This window comes from Callithrix jacchus, chromosome 6 (assembly GCF_049354715.1).
Source record: "Callithrix jacchus isolate 240 chromosome 6, calJac240_pri, whole genome shotgun sequence".
NCBI lineage: Eukaryota > Metazoa > Chordata > Mammalia > Primates > Cebidae > Callithrix > Callithrix jacchus.
The window spans coordinates 118,416,583-118,437,479 of NC_133507.1; the positions used below are offsets into that span (position 1 = coordinate 118,416,583).

Below are 20,897 nucleotides of genomic sequence, written 5' to 3' on the forward strand. Positions count from 1 at the left end.
CAGGGTGAGCGTGCGTCAGCCTTGTGCAACCCGGAAGGGAATAGGGGGCGTGTCTGGCTGTGCAGGAGGCCAGCTGATTGGCTGGAAGACTACGGAGCCGGGCGGTGGGGCCCGACCAGAGGAGGGCGGTGCCGTTGGGCCGGTCCGGGAGGTGACGACCGGCTTCCGAGAGTCTATCATGGCAGCTCGGACTGGTCAGACGGCCTTGAGAAGGGTGGTCTCGGGATGTCGTCCGAAGTCAGCAACGGTGGCCGGTACTCCGGCTCCGGCTCAGGCGCCCGTGCGGAACGGCAGGTAATGAACAGCGAGGGTGCTGCTGCGAGAGTAGTTTTCCACTCTGGTTGCCGAGTTGGGGGACCGGAAGGATTTTGGGGCGAGGCATAGCCGGACTCGGTGCATTTACGTGTCTTTAGAGGAGAAGGCTCTTTTGCATTCGGCATTTGAGGGAATCAAGAGTCGTGCGCATCACCGTGGGCGCAGGGCGGCTGTGTTCGTGGTTCGTTTCCCTCGCGACAGGTAATGAATTTTCGGCGAAGCGACTTTGGAAGCAGTTTGCCCATTGGTGCCTTGGGGCTCTTCCGGTCTCCTCCCCTATAGCTTGTTTCTGCTGCTGTTGGGAAGTTTTAACTTTGCGCAGAAGGGTTGCTGGCTGCTGGCTGTATGGGAGTTTGGTTTGGCGGTGAGCCCCCGTCTCTGGTTCCTTCTGCCTGCCAGATGGTCAGATTCCTTTTTCCCGGTTTCTGATCGAGTGCTTTGCTGTCGCTATTTAGTGCTTATAAAACTAAATATAGCCAACACAAGCGACCTGGAATTTTTCACTCTGCTGTAACTTACAGGTCCTGTAACCTTGAACCGTAGTTTGCTTTCGATTTTCCTTGTTGGTTCATTTTTTGGTAGGTGGGAGTGGAGATGGAAGTCGGGACTTAAATACCATACTTGTAGGACTTAGTTTCTGTTTACTAGTAACATTGTAATATTCCTGCAAATCAAACTTAGTGTGTTTAAAATGAATTCACATGTACAAAGTGAGGAGAGAAAACAAATCTGGTTGAGCCCCAGGACTTTTAGATTAAATGAAGATCCAACCCTCCTGGAATCGAGGAAATAAAAACATTTTTAAAAATTCAGTGAAGAATTTTTAAAAACAACCTTACCAAAGCCAAATTCCTTTAGACAAATGTTGGATGAGACAAATAAAATCATAAAATTGCGCCTGCTTTAGGAAATAACCTCAAAAAGTAGTTTCAAGCAGAATAAACCCATCATACTTCAGATCTGTTTGTATTACTCTTATAAAATGTCTTTCAAGTGAACAAAACTGTTAGTTTGAAAAAAATACAGTTGCTTTAGTGATTAAATTGAGGTTTCAGTTCCAAGATAGATACTGTTTATAATAATGAGGGAGGCAGTTCGAGTTCATTTCCAGTGTAAAGCATCAGATGCTGACCTTTATTAATTATAGTTAAGTATTTGAGATAGCAGTACTGGAAGATGAATGACAAAAAAAGCTATTCTCCATGTGGTCCAGTGGTCCAGTATTGATTTCTTGCTTTAACTGTGTATATGAATGTCTGTCTCCTCGTATCGTAGTTTAAGACAGTATTCCTCAAAAATTAGCTGGGCATGGTGGTGCGCGCCTGTAGTCCCAGCTACTCGGGAGGCTGAGGCAGAATTGCTCGTACCCAGAAGGCGGAGGTTGCAGTGAGCCGAGATCGTGCCATTGCACGCCAGTCTGGGTAACAGCAGCGAAACTCCGTCTCAAAAAAAAAAAAAAAAAAGACATAGTATTCCTGACAGTGCATAAAAATAGATGTGCTGTCCAGGGCACTGCAACTATAGCATGCAAATTGATCAGAAAATTTCCTATTAGTTTGCTTTAAAGACAGGTGTTTTCCTTAGGATTGTAATCAGATTGTGTAAGGGTATTTTTTTGGTAGGTTGGGAAGCAATACATGAATCTTTGTACCAGGTTCATGTATTGACTACCAGTAAATACATTAACCTTTATATATAGTAAAAAGTCAACCAGATACCCAGTTCACCTCTTTAGAAGCAAAGGTCTTATCTTTTTTCAAGTAAAGGTTTCAGCACTATTCACAGTAGCCAAGATACGGAATCAACAGGTGTCCAACAACAGATGAATGGGATTGGGTGCAGTGGCTCACGCCTGTAATTCCAGCACTTTGGGAGGCTGAGGCAGAAGGATTACCTAAAGTCATGAAACCTGCCTGGACAACGTGGCAAAACCTTGTCTCTACCAAAAAATATATGTGTGTGTTTATACACATACATATATAGAAAAATTAGCTGTGTGTGTGTGTGTGTGTGTGTATACACATACATATATGTAGAAAAATTAACTGGCTGTGTGGTAGTGCAAGCTTGTGGTTCCAGCTGCTGAGGAGTCTGAGGTGGGAGGAACATTTGAGCCCAGGAGGTTGAGACTGCTGTGAGCCTTGATTGGGCCGCTGCACTCATACCTGGGCAACAGAGCCAGACCCTGTCTCAAAAAACAAACAAGGCTGGACACAGTGGCTCACACCTGTAATCCCAACACTTTGGGAAGCTGAGGCAGGAGGATCACTTAAACTCAGGAGTTTGAGACCAGCCTGAGCAACATAGGAAGACCTCGCTTCTACATATAAGTAAAAAATTGGCAGGGCTTGGTGGCATGTGCCTGTGGTTCCAGCTACTTGGAACCTGAGATGGGAGAATTGCTGGAACCCAGGCAGCAGAGGCTGTGGTGAGTCGTGACTGTGCCACTGCACTCCAGTCTGCATGACAGAGTGAGACCCTGACTCAGACACAACAACAACAACAAAACAACAACAAAACAGATGAATGGATAAAGAAAATGTGGTATATATATTAATACACAATGGGAATACTATTCAGCCATTAAAAAAGAATGAAGGCCATGTTGTTTGCAGCAACATGGATGGACTTGGAGGACATTTTGTTAAGTGAAACAAGCCAGGGACAGAAAGTTAGACATTGTGAGTTCTCTCTCATGTGGAAGCTAAAAAAAGTTGATCTCATAGAAGTAAAAAAGTAGAACAGATGATACTAAAGATTGGGAAAGCTGGGAGGAAGGAATAGATAGGGAGAACTTTTTTTTTTTTTTTTTTTTTTAAAGATGGGGTTTCTCCATGATGGCCAGGCTGGTCTTGAACTCCTGACCTCAGGTGATCCACCCACCTCGGCCTCCCAAAGTGCTAGGATTACAGGGGTGAGCCACCACGCCTGGCCTTGAGATTTGTTAAAGGATACAAAATTAATGCTAGATAGGAGGAATATGTTTCTAGTGTTCTGTACCCACGGTTCCCAACCTTTTTGGCACCAGAGACCAGTTTCATGGAAGACAGTTTTTCCACAAATGGGGATGGTGGTGGGAGATGGTTTCAGGATGAAACTATTTCACCTGAGCTCATCAGGCATTAGTTAGATTCTCAGAAGGAGCAAACAACCTAGATTCCTCGCATGCACAGTTCGCAATAGAGTTCTGGCTCTTATGAGAATCTGATGCCACCGCTGATGTGACAGGCTGTAATGCTCACTTCCTGCTGTGCAGCCTGGTTCCTAACAGACCTGGGTGTTGGGGACTCGTCTTCTATACCATTGTAAGATGACTGTGGTTAACACTAATAGATAGTTTCAGATAGCTAGAAGGAAGATACTGAATGTTCCCAATGCAAAGAAATGATGAATGTTTGAGATGATGGATGTGCTAATTACCCTGATCTGATCACTATGCATTGTATATATTGAAACATAGAATTATGCTCTTACTGTTATTATAAAATCAACTACTACTTGTGGTGTCCCAGAAAATTTAGAATTCACAAAGCCATATTGCTTTTTTATATTTTCATGCTTGAAGTGTTACTTATAGCTGAAAATGTAAGAATCTTAGAATCTTAAAAGCACCTAATAAGTTCACCTATATACAGTTTATGTTTCTTTTCCATTACATTTTAACAAATAGTCATGTAGTATTTAGCTAAAGCAAATTCATTGACCTCTATTTGATTTTCTGTGTAATAAGCCTGTTCAATTTTTATAAACAGCTGCAAAGTTCTTTATTGTATTATAGAGCCCAAATTTGTCTCCCTCCAGTTGAGATTTTGTTTTACATTTTGGGGTCATATTTCTTTTTCTTGGAGACAGAGTTTCGCTTTGTTGCGCAGGCTGGAGTGCAGTGGAGTGATCTTGGCTCACTGCAACCTCCGCCTCCTGGGTTCAAGCAATTCTTGTGCCTCAGCCTCTTGAGTAGCTGGGATTACAGATGCCTGCCACCACCTCTGGCTGATTTTTTTGTATTTTAGTAGAGACAGGGTTTCACCATCTTGCCCAGGCTGGTATTGAACTCCTGAGCTCAGGCATTTTGCCTGTCTCAGCCTCCCAAACTGCTGGGATTACAGGTTTGAGCCACAGCACCTGGCCTTTTTCCTTTTTTTTTTTTTTTGAGATGGAGAGTTGCTGTCACCCAGGTTGGAGTGCACTGGTGTGGTCTATATATGTATATGTATTCAAATATATAATAAATGGAGTGAGGCATTAAATCCTACTAATGCCTATGTGTATTCACATATACGTACACAAACATAGTTATTACGTGTGTACATACTTCTTTTTTCTCTTTGCGTGGCTAACTCCTTGTCCATTATTTCTCAGCCGAAATCTCTTAAGGGATTCCTAGGTCAGCCTGTCTAAATAAGGTCCTAATCACCTTCCTTCTACCCCCATTTCTTCTTCAGTACTTTCTTGAATCTTCAACTAGAATGCAGTCTTCATAAGGCTTATGTTTGTTCTAGTCACCATTATTATATCCTTATTACCTAGCATAGTCTGACACAGAATAGGAGCTCAGTAAGCGTGTGGATAATTTAAATTGAATAATCCTGGCCAGCAATGACTAGTAGTATCAAATACTTATGTAATAATCTTTTTTTTTTTTTTTTTTCTGAGACGGAATCTCGCTCTGTCACCCAGGCTGGAGTCCAGTGGCGTGATCTAAGCTCACTGCAGCATCTGCCTCCTGGGTTCAAGTGATTCTCCTGCCTCAACCTCCTGAGTAAAGGGGACTACAGGCACGTGCCACCATGCTCAGCTAATTTTTTGTATCTTTAGTAGAGACTATCAGGAGATAGTCTCAATCTCCTGACTTGTGATCCTCCTGCCTCTGCCTCCAGAAGTGCTGGGATTACAGGCATGAGCCACCACACCCAGTCAGTTATGTAATAATCTTATTAGAGAAAATTTAAAATACTTAGGTAGCATATATTAGGCAGTTGTACATAGAACCTCGAGCATTAACATTCTAGTTAACTAGACATATTTTTACATATGTGCATTGACATGGAGACTGGGAGGTAAAGGAGTAACAGAGCAGCGTTTGTTTTTTTGGGACAGAGTCTTAACCCATGCTGCAGTGCTGTGGTGTGTTCATAGCTCATTGCAATTTCAAACTCCTGGATTCAAGTGATCCTGCTGCCTCAGCTTCCTGAGTAATGGGAAGTACAGGCATATGTTACCATGCCCGGCTCATTTTTTTTTTTTTTTGTAGAGACAGGCTCACTATGTTGCTCAGGCTGGTCACAAACTTTTGGCCTCAAGGGATTCTTATGCATCAGCCTCCCAAAGCACTGGGATTACAGGATTGAGCCACCATACCTGGCGTCAGTACTGACAGGACCACCAGATCTCTGCCAAGAGATTTGAGACCTAATTTTAAGTCTCACTGGGGTGGATCAAGAATTAAGAAACATCTATGGATCCAGCTGGGAAAACAACATGGGTAGACAACACAAATTGGACAATAGACTTGTGTATCTAGCAAAGCTTATGGCAATAGTAAATTGTAACACATGACTCTAGAGTGAAAGCCAACTTTCTGAGAGAGATACCTTTTATGCCAAAAGCTTCTAACCTAACTAAGCTGTTTTTTTTTTTTGTTTGTTTTTTGAGATGGAGTTTCACTCTTGTTACCCAGGCTGGAGTGCAATGGCACAATCTTGGCTCACCACAACCTCTGCCTCCTGGGTTCAGGCAATTCTCCTGCCTCAGCCTCCTGAGTAGCTGGGATTACAGGCACGTGCCACCATGCCCAGCTAATTTTTTGTATTTTTAGTAGAGACGGGGTTTCACCATGTTGACCAAGATGGTCTTGATCTCTTGACCTCGTGATCCGCCCACCTCGGCCTCCCAAAGTGCTGGGATTACAGGCTTGAGCTACCGCGCCCGGCCCCTAACTAAGCTGTTTTTAGGGTTTTCTTTTTTATAGTGCTTAAGAAGCTATACTTTTTCTGTGCCTGTGTGTGTGTATTTTTTTCAATAACATCCTGAAGTTGCAAAGCCTTCTGAAGTGTGATAATTACTTTACAGTCTCTCTGATTTGTGCTTCCTCTTAATTTTTACTGTCACTCTAAGTCAGGTAATTTTTTTGTCTTTTCAGATATTTAGCTTCTTGTGGTATACTGATGAGCAGAACTCTTCCACTACATACCTCAGTTTTGCCTAAGGAAATATGTGCAAGATCTTTCTTCAAAATTGCTGCACCATTAATAAACAAAAGGAAAGAATATTCAGAGAGAAGAATTTTAGGGTTTGTATATGATAAGAATTCTACTAAAAGAGCATCTTCATAATTTTCTGTGGGATATCCTGCCTCTTTCTCTCTGGATTATCTTCTTGCAGACTAACTCTGTTTTTTCTAGGTTGGCCTTTTTCTTTTTTGTTTGCTTTGAGATGGAGTCTTGCTCTGTCACCCAGGCTTGAGTGCAGTGGTGCAGTCTTGGCTCACTGCAACCTCCATCTCCTGGGTTCAAGCGATTCTCCTGCCTCAGCCTCCTGAGTAGCAGGCGTGTGCCACCATGCCTGGCTAATGTTTGTATTTTTAGTAGAGATGGTGTTTCACTACGTTGGCCAGTCTGGTCTCAAACTCCTGACCTTGTGATCCACCTGCCTCGGCCTCCCAAAGTTCTGGTTATAGGTGTGAGCCACCACTCTCAGCCTAGTTTGGCCTTTTTCATAGCCTTTGCTATTTTACAAATATTTGTTGAATGAATATAATTATATGGTAACTTTTTAGTATAGACTTAAATCTTTGACATGTAAAGAAAATTATGATCTACATTTTTTTGTACATTGTTCTATTCTATAGTAGCAACATTACTGATACATTGGGCCATATGTTTAGATAGCTTCTTCATGTACAGACATACATATATAAGTACATACATACTAAAGCTCCTCATCTAGAGTCTTTGGTAAACTGTTTCTGTAAAGGGACAAAGAGTAACTATATTAGGTTTTGTGGGCCATAGGGACTTCTCAGCCATGTCACTGTAGTCCAAAGGCAAATATAGATAATATGTAAATAAATGGGTGTGGCCACATTCCAGTAAAACTTTATTTACAAAAACAGATGATGGACCAGGTTTGGCCCTGATCTAGGGGTAAATAGAGCAGATGATAAAGACACTACAGTTCTGCTAAACCAGAAATATACCATCCCTCCTTAGGGGAATTTCTACAAGTATCTCTTAATTCCCAATTGGCCATTAAGTATTACATGAAGCTTTGTAAAAGTACCTTTCATTAATTTTACTTATTAGCTTTTGTTCTTATTTTTCTATAGTAAAAGACTTAACAGCATTGTTCTTTAAGTTTGACTTTATTACTAACTAGTCTCTGTAATAGTTAAGGTAATGCTAACAGCCATATAGATAATACTCAAGAGTTTTTTTTCTTATGTAGAGTTCAAATGGGTGTTCCCTCTACTCCAGTTCAAGTAGTAACTCAGAAACCAGGCTCCATCCCACTTTTGACCTCTGTAATTACTTAGTCTTCAGAGTGTTAATCACATTGATCTGGAATTGACACACAACACCTCCTCCCAGATACTACTAGCAAAGGCTAGTTGTGACCCATCTAAATGCAAGGGGAATGGGGACTGGGAATTGTTGCTTCTGATGGGCAGGTACTTTTTAGCAACAGTATCATGTAAAAGGAGTGCAAATCTGGATAGACATCATTGCCACAGGTGTTACCTGTTAAAAAGAGAAATGGCGGTCAGGCACGGTGGCTCACGCCTGTAGTCCCAGCGCTTTGGGATGCTGAGGTGGGCAGATCACGAGGTCAATAGATCAAGACCATCCTGAACAACAGGTGAAACCCTGTCTCTACTAAAAATACAAAAATTAGCTGGGCATAGTGGCACACGCCTGTAGTCCCACCTACTTGGGAGGCTGGGTGGAAGAATCGCTTGAACCCGGGAGGCAGAGGTTGCAGTGAGCCAAGCTTGTGCCACCGTGCTCCAACCTGGCAACAGAGCAAGACTCCATCTCAAAAAAAAGAGAGAGAGAGAGAAATGGCAACTAAAAAGATAGTGATTTAGTCTGCTTTGTGTGTGTGTGAGAGAGAGAGAGACAGACGTGAGGGAGAGGATACAGGGTCTCACTCTATAGCTTAGGCTGGAGTGCAGTGGCATGATCTCGGCTCACTGCAACCTCCGTCTCCTGGGTTCAAGCAAATCTCATGTCTCAGCCTCCGAGTAGCTAGGATTGCAGGCATGTGCCACCACACGTGGCTAATTTTTGTATCTTTAGTAGAGATGTGGTTTCACCATGTCGGCCAGGCTGGCCTCAACTCCTGACCTCAGGTGATTCGCCTGCCTCAGCTTCCCCAGCCACTGTGCCTGACCATATTCTCAATTTTTAAATTCTGGCTAGTAAAATTTTAAAAACTACCTCTTTAGATCAGTTTTAACCTGTGCGATACCAAATTATGATCTCTGCCATATATATGTTTATTTAGAGACCTTTTATTTTCTGTGTTGCTTTGAAGTCATTGATTCCAGAATGTGGTTCAACATAAGTATTGAGATTTGTTTATCATACACAGTAAGTTTTATTCACATTCACTTTAAAGTATGCATATACCATATAACTAAATGGAGTTAACACCTCTTTTTTTTTTAAGATATTCAATGCAGGAAATGTATGACGTAGTATCGGGTATGGAGGATTACAAGCATTTCGTTCCTTGGTGCAAAAGATCAGATGTTTTATCAAAGAGATCTGGATATTGTAAAACACGATTAGAAATTGGATTTCCACCTGTATTGGAGCGATATACATCAGTAGTAACCTTGGTGAAGCCTCATTTAGTAAAGGTAATAGTTTTGTTTTTTGTTGTTTTTAAGTATTCCTCCAAATATTAACTCTGTCAAATGGGTTAAAATGTAATAGCCTAAAATAAATTTTGTTTGAGCTAATAGGAAGAGGGGGAAAAAATTATTTATTATGTCTCCTGTGTTACTTTATACAATATTAGCAGTATTCTTTCCAAATAGAAGTTAGAATATAATATGGAAGTGGGAAACTTTTCCTTTTTTTTTTTCCCCCTTCTGTTGAGGACTATTGACCCACAGGACAGTTGAGTTGGGCCATCTAAGTGGGAAATGTTTTAATTTAATTTTTGCCCTGTTTTAAAGTATGAATTAAATACTTTAGCATTGGGGGAAGAATAAATTTGTTTACTAAATACATATTTTTTTAAATTAAAGAAGGAATGGTGGGGAAGAGGGAGGGGAAAAAAAGTGGTGAGAGGATAAAGAAAGGTAAAAAAGATACAGGCCAGGCACAGTGGCTTACGCCTGTAATCCCAGCACTTTGGGAGGCCCTGTAATCCCAGCACTTTGGGAGGCCGAGGTGGACAGATCATGAGGTCAGGAATTCAAGACCTGCCTGACCAATGTGGTGAAACCCCATCTCTACTAAAAATACAAAAATTAGCCAGGCGTGGTGGCAATGCCTGTAATCCTGGCCACTCAGGAGGCTGAGGCAGGAGAATTGCTTGAACCCAGGAGGTGGAGGTTGCAGTGAGCTGAGATCATGCCACTGTACTCTAGCCTGGGCGACAGAGTGAGACTCCGTCTCAAAAAAAAAAAAAAAAGATACGTCAGGAGGCTGAGATGAGAACCCAAGAAGTTGAGGCAGAAGAGAGCTGTGATTTTGCCACTGCACTTCAGCCTGGGCAACAGAGTGAGGCCCTGTGTCAAAAAAGAATAAAAACTAAAAGAAAAGGTATAAATATAAAAATATTGTCAGGGTGCAGTGACTCACACCTGTAATCCTAGCTACTTTGGGAGGCCAAGGCAGGTGGATCACCTGAGGTCAGGTGTTCGAGATCAGCCTGGCCAACATAGTGAAACCCCATCTCTACTAAAACTCAAAGAAATTAGCCAGGTGTGGTAGCAGGTACCTGCAATTTCAGCTGCTTAGGAGGCTGAGGCAGGAGTATCACTTAAACCCAGGAGGCAGAGGTTACAGTGAGCCGAAATCACACCACTGCACTCCAGTCTGGGTGACAAGAATGAAATGCCATCTCAAAAAAAAAAATCGGCTGGGCTTGGTGGCTCACACCTGTAATCCCAGCACTTTGGGAGGCTGAAGTGGGTGGATCACAAGGTCAGGAGTTCAAGACCAACCTGGCCAACATGGTGAAATCCTGTCCCTAATAAAAATACAAAAATTAGGTGGGCATGGTGGCAGGTGTCTGGAATCTCAGCTGCTCCAGAGGCTGAAGCAGAGGCAGAGAATTGCTTGAACCTGGGAGGTGGCGGTTGTGGTGAGCCAAGATTTCGCCACTGCATTCCAGCCTGGGCAACAGAGTGAGACTCTGTCTCAAAAAATATGTATGCATAAATATTGTTGAGGATATCCTGCCAAGTACTGGGTGCTGAAATGCCACGCACTCTTACATTATGTTAATCATCTTATGCTTGTCAGAGGAGGATATATGTGTAGAAAAGGGTACCAACCTTAAAAACAAAAAGGCAGAATTCCATGGAATAATGCATATTTATTTTACATTCCTGTTTTGGAGTGGCCAACGGTCTTTAAAGCTGAGTTACTTTGCCCACAGGATTTAATGATGATATCATTTCTTGGTAACTGGCCAGAGCTAAATACCTTAGTCAGCTCTGTGTTAGACATTGAAGGGGGTGCAGCTCTCAGTATGCTCTTTCTGGTGCAGCTAGAAAGAGAAAGACAACACTGTCACTGTCCAGTGAGGCTAAGACCCTAGAGTCTGCCCTCTTCTTAGCCTCAAAACTTGAATTCCACTTAAAATGCTGTGGACTAGGATTTTGCTATTATTACAAATGTTTTGACCTGCTTGCCTCATTGTTTTAGAGTTTTTAAACTATTGTCTCTCATAATAGCCAACATTTATTGAGCCCTTTTACTTCTTTACCTGAATTACTCAAGTTTTCACAACAGCCCTTTGAGGTTCAAGAGTTATTTATTTTAGAGTTGAGCAAACTGAGGCTTAGAAGAGATAGAGAACTTGCTCAAGGTCACAGAGCCAAGACTCCAGCTGTCTGACACCAGTGAATATTTCTATAATTTTAATTTTTTTCTATTTCCTGAGCTCAGTTTACCATTCAGTCTCTTAGAACTTAAATCTTAATATATTATGCTGCTTCTAACTGAAAGAACTCTAAATAAATCTCATTTCTTCCTCACTCTACCTTTCTTCCCTCCTCTGCCTTGTTTTTTGTTTGTTTGTTTGTTTGTTTTTGTTTTGAGACAGAGTCTTGCTCTGTCGCCCAGGCTGGAGTGCAGCGGTGCAATCTCAGCTCATTGCAACCTCTGCCTCCCAGGTTCAAGTGATTCTCCTGCCTCAGCCTCCCAAGTAGCTGAGATTACAGGCTTGCGCCACCATGCCTGGCTGATTTTTGTATTTTTAGTAGAGATGGGGTTTCTCCATATTGGCCAGACTGGTCTTGAATTCCTGACCTCAGGTGGTCTGTCTGGCTTGGCCTCCTAAAAGGCTAGGATTACAGGTGTGAACCACTACACCCATCCTGTCTCCCCTGCCTTCTTAAAACCTACAGGGTAAACTAGGTGTGATTACAGGCATGCACCTGTAATCCCAGCTACTCAGGAGGCTGAAGCAGAAGGGTTGCTTGAGCCCAGGAGTTTGAGGTTGTAATGTACAATGATCATGCCTATGAGCAGCTACTGCATTCCAGCCTGGGCAACATAGCCAGTAAAACTTCATCTCTGAAAAACAAATGAATAGGCTGGGTGCGGTGGCTCACGCCTGTAATTCCAGCACTTTGGGAGGCCAAGAGAGGTGGATCACCTGATGTCAGGAGTTCCAAGACCAGCCTGGTCAACATGATGAAACCCCATCTCTACTAAAAATTACAAAAATTAGCCCGGTATGGTGGTACACACCTGTAATCGCAGCTACTCAGGAGGCTGAGGCAGGAGAATCGCTTGTTGACCAGGCTGGAGTGCAATGGTGTCCAGGCTAGGTTCTGGATTTTATTTATCTGTTTAGTGTTATTTATTATTATTATTATTATTGATGTGGAGTTTCCATCTTACTGCCTAGGCTGGAGTGCAATAGCGCGATTTCGGCTCACTGCAACCTCTGCCTCCCAGGTTCAAGAGATTCTCTTGCCTCAGCCTCCCAAGTAGTTGGGATTACAGGCATGCACCACCATGTCCGGGTAATTTTTTTGTATTTAGTAGAGAAGGGGTTTCTCTATGTTGGTCAGGCTGGTCTTGACCTCCTGACTTCAGGTGATCTACCCACCTTGGCCTCCCAAAGTGTTGGGATTACAGGCCACTGTGTAATCAGAATCTGACCAGGTTCTGAATTTCAATATCCAATAGATAATATACCCAATACTATAAAAATTATTATAAGAAAAGAACAGAAGCCACGTGACATTTTCTGTGAATTATTAGCTGACCAAAACATGCTTGTCACTTAATATGTCAGTAATTCTAGTCTATACAAATTTTTAATGGCCAGAAGCCCTTGCATATTTTTAGAGAGGCAACAGTTCAGTGAATCTTACTGCCTGGTTCATGATATAAACATTTCGTATGGATTAGTTTATATAATGGTCTATGTCAGCTCACCCAGAACAGCCTGTAGTAGGTCATCATCATGACAGCTTCTACTGTTCAGTATCTCTGCTCTTAGAAATGAGGTCTTTGGCAATACTGTTCCTGTCAAAACATAACAGTAAAAATCCATGCATCCTTGAGCTAGATAATTGGAGTGCATGAAATATTGCCAGATTTGCATAAAAATAATGAGAGGAAGGTGCTGTGTTATAGTGAGTACTCCCAAAACCTGTTTCTCCTTTAGTGTTAAATTTCCTATAAACTTTTTTTTTTTTTTTTGAGACGGAGTTTCACTCTTGTTACCCAGGCTGCAGTGCAATGGCGCGATCTCGGCTCACTGCAACCTCCACCTCCTGGGTTCAGGCAATTCTCCTGCCATAGCCTCCTGAGTAGCTGGGATTACAGGCACGTGCCACCATGCCCAGCTAATTTTTTGTATTTTTAGTAGAGACGGGGTTTCACCATGTTGACCAGGATGGTCTCGATCTCTTGACCTCATGATCCACCCACCTCGGCCTCCCAAAGTGCTGGGATTATAGGCGTGAGCCACCACGCCCAGCCTTAAACTTCTTAAATGATTGTAAAGAAGGGCAGAATGTATTATCCTAAAGTTGGACAACTGAAATAAGATTTTATTGTATAATCTTGATGCTCTTAAAAATTACTTGTGCACTTCAGGAATACGCTGGATTATTTGTGCAGGTGAGGTGGCTCATGCCTGTAATTCTAGCACTTTGGGAGGCCAAGACAGGGGGTTCTCTTAGCCCAGGAGTTCAATACCAGCCTGGGCAACAGAGAAAGAACCCAGCTCTACAAAAAATTTTAAAAATTAGCTGGGCATGGTGTCACACACCTGTGGTCCCAGCTATTTGGGAGGCTGAGGTAGGAAACCAAGTAAAAAGCTGAGCGCCACTCAAGGTCATAACCAGCATAATCAGTCCTAACAATGAACTAGTAACTATGGTTCTGGTTACCATTTTCACATTGCAGATGGCAACTCTTTCATGGGTCTCAATAATTTTTTTTTTTTAAACGGTGTCTCTAGGCCGGGCACAGTGCCTCATGTCTGTAATCCCAGCACTTTGGGAAGCCACGGCTGGTGGATCACTTGAGGTCAGGAGTTCAAGACCAGCCTAACATGGCAAAACCCTGTCTCTACTGAAAATAGAAAAATTAGCTGGGTATGGTGGTGGGCACCTGAAATCTCAACTACTCAGGAGGCTGAGGCAGGAGAATCACTTGAACCTGGGAGGCAGGGCTTTCAGTGAGCTGAGATGGGCCATTGCACTCCAGCCTGGGCAACAAGAACAAAACTCCATCTCAAAAAAAAAAAAAAAAAAATGCCAGGTGTGGTGGCTCGTGCCTGTAATCCCAGCACTTTGGGAGGCCGAGGCAGGCGGATCACGAGGTCAAGAGATCAAGACCATCCTGGCCAACATGGTGAAACCCCCGTCTCTACTAAAAATACAAAAAATAGCCAGGCATGGTGGTACGTGCCTGTGGTCCCAGCTACTCAGGAGGCTGAGGCAGGAGAATCGCTTGAAACCAGGAGGTGGACGGTGCAGTTAGCTGAGATTGTGGCACTGCACTCCAGCCTGGTGATAGAGCAAGACTTCATCTCAAAAAAACAAAGGCAGTGTCTCACTCTGTCACCTAGGCTGGAGTTCAGTGGCATAATTATAGCTTACTGGTGCCTCAGTCTCCTGGACTCGAACAGTTTCCTCACCTCAGCCTCCTGGGTACCTGAAACTACTGGCATGCATCACTACACCTGGCTAATTTTTTAATTTTTTCGAAGAGTCAGAGAATCTCGTTCTGTTGCCCAGGCTAGAGTGCAGTGGCATAATCATAGCTCATTGCAGCCTTGAACTCCTGAGCTCAAGTGATCCTCCCACCTTGGCCTCCCAAAGTGATGGGATTACAGGTGTGAGCTACCACATCAGCCACAATAAGTACTTTTTTAATGATACAAAATGGGAAATACCAAGATGCACTGCACATAGTATGGTTAAGTAATGTGATTCAGTGTGTGCGTCCTGAATATAAAATATACATGTGTACTGGAAAAAATAAGACAGAAATGGATCAGGGCCAAGGGCCAGGACTACACATTTAAGGAAACTAGACAGAGGCCTCTAATAATAAGGAGCAGATTGAAGGAAAGACTATATGTGATTAATAAGAGATCAGTCTTTGAGTAGGAGAGAATTATGTAATTGTGCTAGGAATCTGTACCAGGTACCTTATTAACATTTTGACAATCTCATGATACAAAGTAGGTATTATTTTGCAGATTAAGGAGATTGTGTATGGGAGTTAACTTGTTCATGATCACTTATATGTGGCAGAACTGGAAATAAGCTTCCAAAAAACACCCTGTTTTGCTGCTAGAGGAAGGAAATCTAAGTAGCAAGGCAGGTGTTAACAATGGAAGAGAAAACAACTGGCAATCTTGGCGATCCCTGCAGGAAGAAAAAATGGCTAGTATTGGCAAGATATATTACTTCCTAGTACCAAGCAAAAATTAGATATCTTTATCTCCTATGATCTGATGTATAAAAATTATTACTTATGAAAGAAATAAGCTTCAATCATACAGATTCTGGCCAGAAGCAAAGGTATTTAACTGTGGTTTCATTGTTTCATTTTGTTCTAGGCATCTTGTACTGATGGGAGACTTTTCAAGCACTTGGAGACTATTTGGCGTTTTAGTCCAGGTCTTCCTGGCTACCCAAGAACTTGTACCTTGGATTTTTCAGTAAGTCTCTATAAAGCCCTTGATTTGTTCCACATATGAGGTAAAGTTGGTAAAAACGTAATTATTTTTTAGAACACAGAGGCCATAATTACATTGAATACCTTTTTCTGCATAAATGCTAATGAGCATTTCTTTTTTATTCTATTTCATGCAACCTTGAGTACTCCTTCATCCTCTACTTTGTTTTTTATAAATCTATAGATAATAAGACTCATGCCATGACTTTACTACCAGCTTAATAACAGTTTTGAACTTAATAATAGTTTTAAATTAACACGAAATGAAAGAACACATTGCATATTCGATGCAGAAACAGGCTAGGTACAGCAGTCCATGCCTGGCATCCCAGCACTTGGGAGTCTGAGGCAGGAGGACTGCTTGAGTTCAGGAGTTTGAGACCCGCTTGGAGAAGACAGTGAGACTTTGTCTCTACTAAAAATAAAATTAGGCCTGTGTAGTGGTGCCCACCAGTAGTCCGATTGCATGAGTCCAAGGGTTCCAACTTGCAGTGAACTATGATAATGTCACTGCTCTCCATCCTGGGTATCAGAGTGAGACCCTGTCTCAAAAAAATGTAATTTAATTTTTTTTTTTTAATTAATTTTTTTTTTTGAGACAGAGTTTCACTCTTGTTACCCAGGCTGGAGTGCAATGGCATGATCTCAGCTCACCGCAACCTCCACCTCCTGGGTTCAGGCAGTTCTCCTGCCTCAGCCTCCTGAGTAGCTGGGATTACAGGCACGCACCACCATGCCCAGCTAATTTTTTGTATTTTTAGTAGAGACAGGGTTTCACCATGTTGACCAGGATGGTCTCGATCTCTTGACCTCGTGATCCACCCGCCTCAGCCTCCCAAAGTGCTGGGATTACAGGCTTGAGCCACCAGGCCCGGCCGTAATTTAATTTAAAAATAAAGATGCATGCTACTCTGTCTGTGGAGTAGCCATTCTTTTGTTCCTTTATTTTCCAAATGAACTTGCTTTCACTTTAATAAAAATATAAATAAAAGGTGCAGAAATAAAGTACAAAGGGAAAAATACATTTTTTGAATCTAGAGTCTGCTAACTTTCTTTTCTTTCCTTTTTTTTTTTTTCTTTGAGATGGAGCCTCACCTTGTCACTCAGGTTGGAGTCCAGTGGTGTAGTATTGACTCCTTGCAACCTCTGCTTCCCTGTCTCAAGCAATCCTCCCACCTCCACCTCCCAAGTAGCTGGGACTATAGGAGTGCAGTACCACACAGGCTTATTTTTGTATTTTTTGTAGGGACAGGGTTTCGCCATGTTGCCCAGGCTTGTCTCCAATTCCTGGGCTCAGGAGATCCGCCTACTTCTGGGATTACAGGCATGAGCCACCGCACCCAGCCTAGTAACTTTCTTTTATATATATATATAATCTTAGTTATAGACAACTTAAAGCCATTTGTGGCATTTTCTTTGCCAACAGGTAATATGGGAGTTGTTTTCTCTACATGCAACTCAGGCATTGAATTTTAGGAAATGGTGACAATTTTGACTAAATTATTGTGTGCTATTCTCAACTCTGGAGTAATTTTCGTTAAAGCATTATAGACAATACTAGAACAGTTAGGCTCAAGCACAGTGGCTCACACCTGTAATCCCAGCACTTTGGGAGGCCGAGGCAGGTGTTTCACTTTGAGTTCAGAAGTTCTAGACCAGCCTGGCCAACATGGCGAAAACCCATCTCTACTAAAAAATACAGAAATTAGCTGGGTATGGTGGTGTGTTCCTATAGTCCCAGCTACTCAGGAGGCTGAGGCAGGAGAATCACTTGAACATGGGAGGCAGACATTGTGCAGTGATCGGCGATCATGCCACTGCACTCCAACCTGGGTGACAGAGTGAGACATTGTCTCAAAAAAAAAAAAAAAGGACAGGCCAGGAGCAGTGGCTCACACCTGTAATCCCAGCACTTTGGGAACCTGAGGCAGGCGGATCATGAGGTCAGGAGATCGAGATCATCCTGGCTAACACAGTGAAAACTTATTTCTACTAAAAATACAAAAAATTAGTCAGGTGTGATGGCACACGCCTGTAGTCCCAGCTACTTGGGAGGCTGAGGCAGGAAAATCACTTGAATCCAGGAGGCAGAGGTTGCAGTGAGCTAAGATCATGCCACTACACTCCAGCCTGGGTAACAGAGTGAGACTTGGTCTCAAAAGAAAAAAATAACCTTTTTGGCTGGGTGCAGTGGCTCATGCCTGTCTTCACAACACTTTGGGAGGCTGAGGTTGGCAGATCACATGAGCCCAGAAGTTTGAAACCAGCCTGGGCAACATGGCAAAAACCCTTCTCTGAAAAAAAAAAATTAGCCATGTGTGGTGGCATGTGCCTGTAGTCCCAGGTACTCGGGAGACAGAGGTAGGAGGATTGCTTGAACCCAGGAGGTAGAGGCTGCTGTGAGCCGTGATTATGCCACTACACTACAGCCTGGGCAACAAGCGAGACTCTGTCTCTAGGAAAACAAAAATGCAAAAAATAATTTGTTCTAAAATAATTTTCAATCTTTTTCTACAGATTTCTTTTGAATTTCGATCACTTCTACATTCTCAGCTTGCCACATTGTTTTTTGATGAAGTTGTAAAGCAGATGGTAGCCGCCTTTGAAAGAAGAGCATGTAAGCTCTATGGTCCAGAAACAAATATACCTCGGGAGTTAATGCTTCATGAAGTCCATCACACATAAATGGAAAGAACAACTGGTGTCACCTACTTCTGGCTTTAGTTTGTTCACTTTTAGGAAGTATTTTCATATGTTTTTTGGAAGCCAGAAAGCATTGTTAAACACAGCTTTGGTTATAAACCTGCACCATTGAAACTTTGCACATAGAATATAGACTCTTACATAGAATTATTTCTTCAATCAAGTATAATTCAAAGTAATATGGACATTATTATGTTCTGCATTTACAATAATGGGATGTCATCACCATTGCTAGAATACTGACATGATTCTTCTGAGCAGAAGCTGAAACTGTAAATTTAAACCTTTTAATTATCGCCTTACCTGAAAGAGATTAGTTAAGATATTCACGCAGTATGTATTGTATTAACCATATCATACTTAAGTTATTAAATTCAGACTATTTGTAACTTATTGTTATAGGGCCTGCTGGCTTAGGATATTTGAGTAATCATGTATTTTAAAGTAAAAACTTTGGGCTGGGTGCGGTGGCTCACGCTTGTAATCCCAGCACTTTGGGAGGCGGAGATGGGCAGATCACTTTAGGTTAAGAGTTTGAGACCAGCCCGCCCAACATGGTGAAACTCCATCAATACTAAAAGTAGAAAAAGTAACTGGGTGTGGTGGCACGTTACTTGGGAGGCTGAGGCACAAGGATTGCTTGAACCCAGGAAGGGGAGGTTACAGTGAGCCAAGATTGCACCACTGGACTCCAGCCTGGGTACTTTTGACTTAAAAAACTGTTTATTGGCCAGGTGCAATGGCTCATACCTGTAATCCCAGCACTTTGGAAGGCCAAGGCGGGCAGATCACATGAGGTCAAAAGTTTGAGAGCAGCCTGACCAACTTGGCAAAACCCAATCTCTACTAGAAATTTTTAAATTAGCTGGACTTGGTGGCAGGTGCCTATAATCCCAGCTACTTGGGAGGCTGAGGCAGGAGAATTGCCTGAATCCTGGAGGCGAGGTTGCAGTGAGCCAAAATCATCCTGCTACATTCCAGCCTGAGCAACAGAGGGAGACTTTGTTGCCAAAAACAACGAAAAATAATGTTAATGAAGGTTACCTGGGACTTTTGATATTTTAAAAATTGTTCTTATGAGTAGTAGATAAATTCAGTGCCATGATGAGGTTAGCTCCCAGATAAACACTGAATTTTTTTTTTTTTTTTTTTTTGGTGAGTGGTCCAGAGCTTTAAGCTACTTTTCCAGTGGTTTGCTACCTTCTCCAAGGTAGTTTGGCTGCTCTTTCAATAATGCTCATTGTGTGTCAAAATTTTTCTACAACAGTAGGCAACAGATGAAGATAAGTTGATTGATACGTCTCTAGCACTGTGCACCCATATTTTCTATTTATTATATATACTCACTTTCAAAAATGTGTTTCAAACTGGGATTTAAAAAAAAACAAATGTACGGACCGAAGTTGAAGTAGTAACATAATAAAGTTAATTTGTTTATTTTTTACACAGTTAGTTTGGTTATTGAAATTTTACTATATTGCAGCTGGTCTGAGTTCAGTGGTGTTTACAACTAATTGATCACAACCAGTTACAGATTTCTTTGTTCCTTCTCCACTCCCGTTGCTTCACTTGACTAGCCTTTAAAAAAAAAAAATCTTCCTATATTGCTTAAATGTGTATTTGCATAAACATAGTAAAGTGTTACAGCATTTTATGTCTTTAAAATATCTTCATAGAAACAGACTTTGACAAATAGAAGCAAAATTCAATTTTCACTGGGCGCAGTGGCTCACACCTGTAATCCCAGCACTTTGGGAGGCCAAGGCGGGCAGATCACAAGGTCAGGAGTTCAAGACCAGCCAGACCAACATGGTGAAACCCCATCTCTACTAAAAATACAAAAATCTTCTGGGTGTGGTGGCCTGTGCTTGTAATTTCAGCTACTTGGGAGGCTGAGTCAGAAGAATCACTTGAACCCAGGGGGCGGAGGTTGCTGTGAGCCACACTCCAGCCTCGGTGACAGAGCAAGACTCCATCCTCCATCTCAAAAAAAAAAATTTCAATTTTCCTTTAACTAGTATTGATTTTCTTCCCTCCTGTAGCTACATACCAACAACCTTCTGGCATTAAACTTCCAGTGATAGTGCTATTTGTCTCCTCAGATCAACAAGGGACCTCAGTAATTAGTTCTTTATATAAGGATATATGTATATTAATTTGTTTAATAATTCTTTTGAGTACCTGCTTTTTCTCAGATACTGGGTATAGAGTGGTGAAGGATTCATACCAGCCTCGACTCATGAGGAGCCGGGTTGTGCTTTCACACAGGGTAAGCAGTATCTTTTCACTTACATATGAGCTCTCTGCCCAGAGCATAAGTAGCTTGTATATAAATACATACCTTTTTAAATAAGAAAGTGTTTTTGTTTTTGAGACAGAGTCTCACTCTGTCCTCTAGGCTGGAGTGCAGTGGCACAATCTTGGCTCACTGCAACCTCCACCTGCCAGGTTCAAGCAGTTTTCCTGCCTCAGCATCTTGAGTACCTG

At 42.2% G+C, this 20,897-nt stretch overlaps 1 protein-coding gene across 4 annotated transcripts; it reads left to right on the forward strand.

The window, feature by feature from the left end:
• Positions 1–169: 169 nt before the first annotated feature.
• On the forward strand, positions 170–19,854 carry COQ10B (coenzyme Q10B). Of its 4 annotated transcripts, none has more exons than XM_008999137.5 (5): positions 170–516; positions 6,455–6,604; positions 8,983–9,175; positions 15,589–15,690; positions 18,225–19,854. In XM_008999137.5, exons 2-5 carry the CDS (start codon positions 6,480–6,482, stop codon positions 18,390–18,392), a joined length of 588 nt encoding a protein of 195 aa, XP_008997385.1. In that variant the 5' UTR covers positions 170–516; positions 6,455–6,479; the 3' UTR covers positions 18,393–19,854. The 4 variants fall into 4 exon arrangements, with proteins under 4 accessions (XP_008997385.1, XP_002749636.1, XP_017829088.1 ...); XM_002749590.6 differs by having other exon boundaries at positions 170–294; XM_035305217.3 differs by lacking the exon at positions 170–516 and adding an exon at positions 605–679.
• Positions 19,855–20,897: the final 1,043 nt, after the last annotated feature.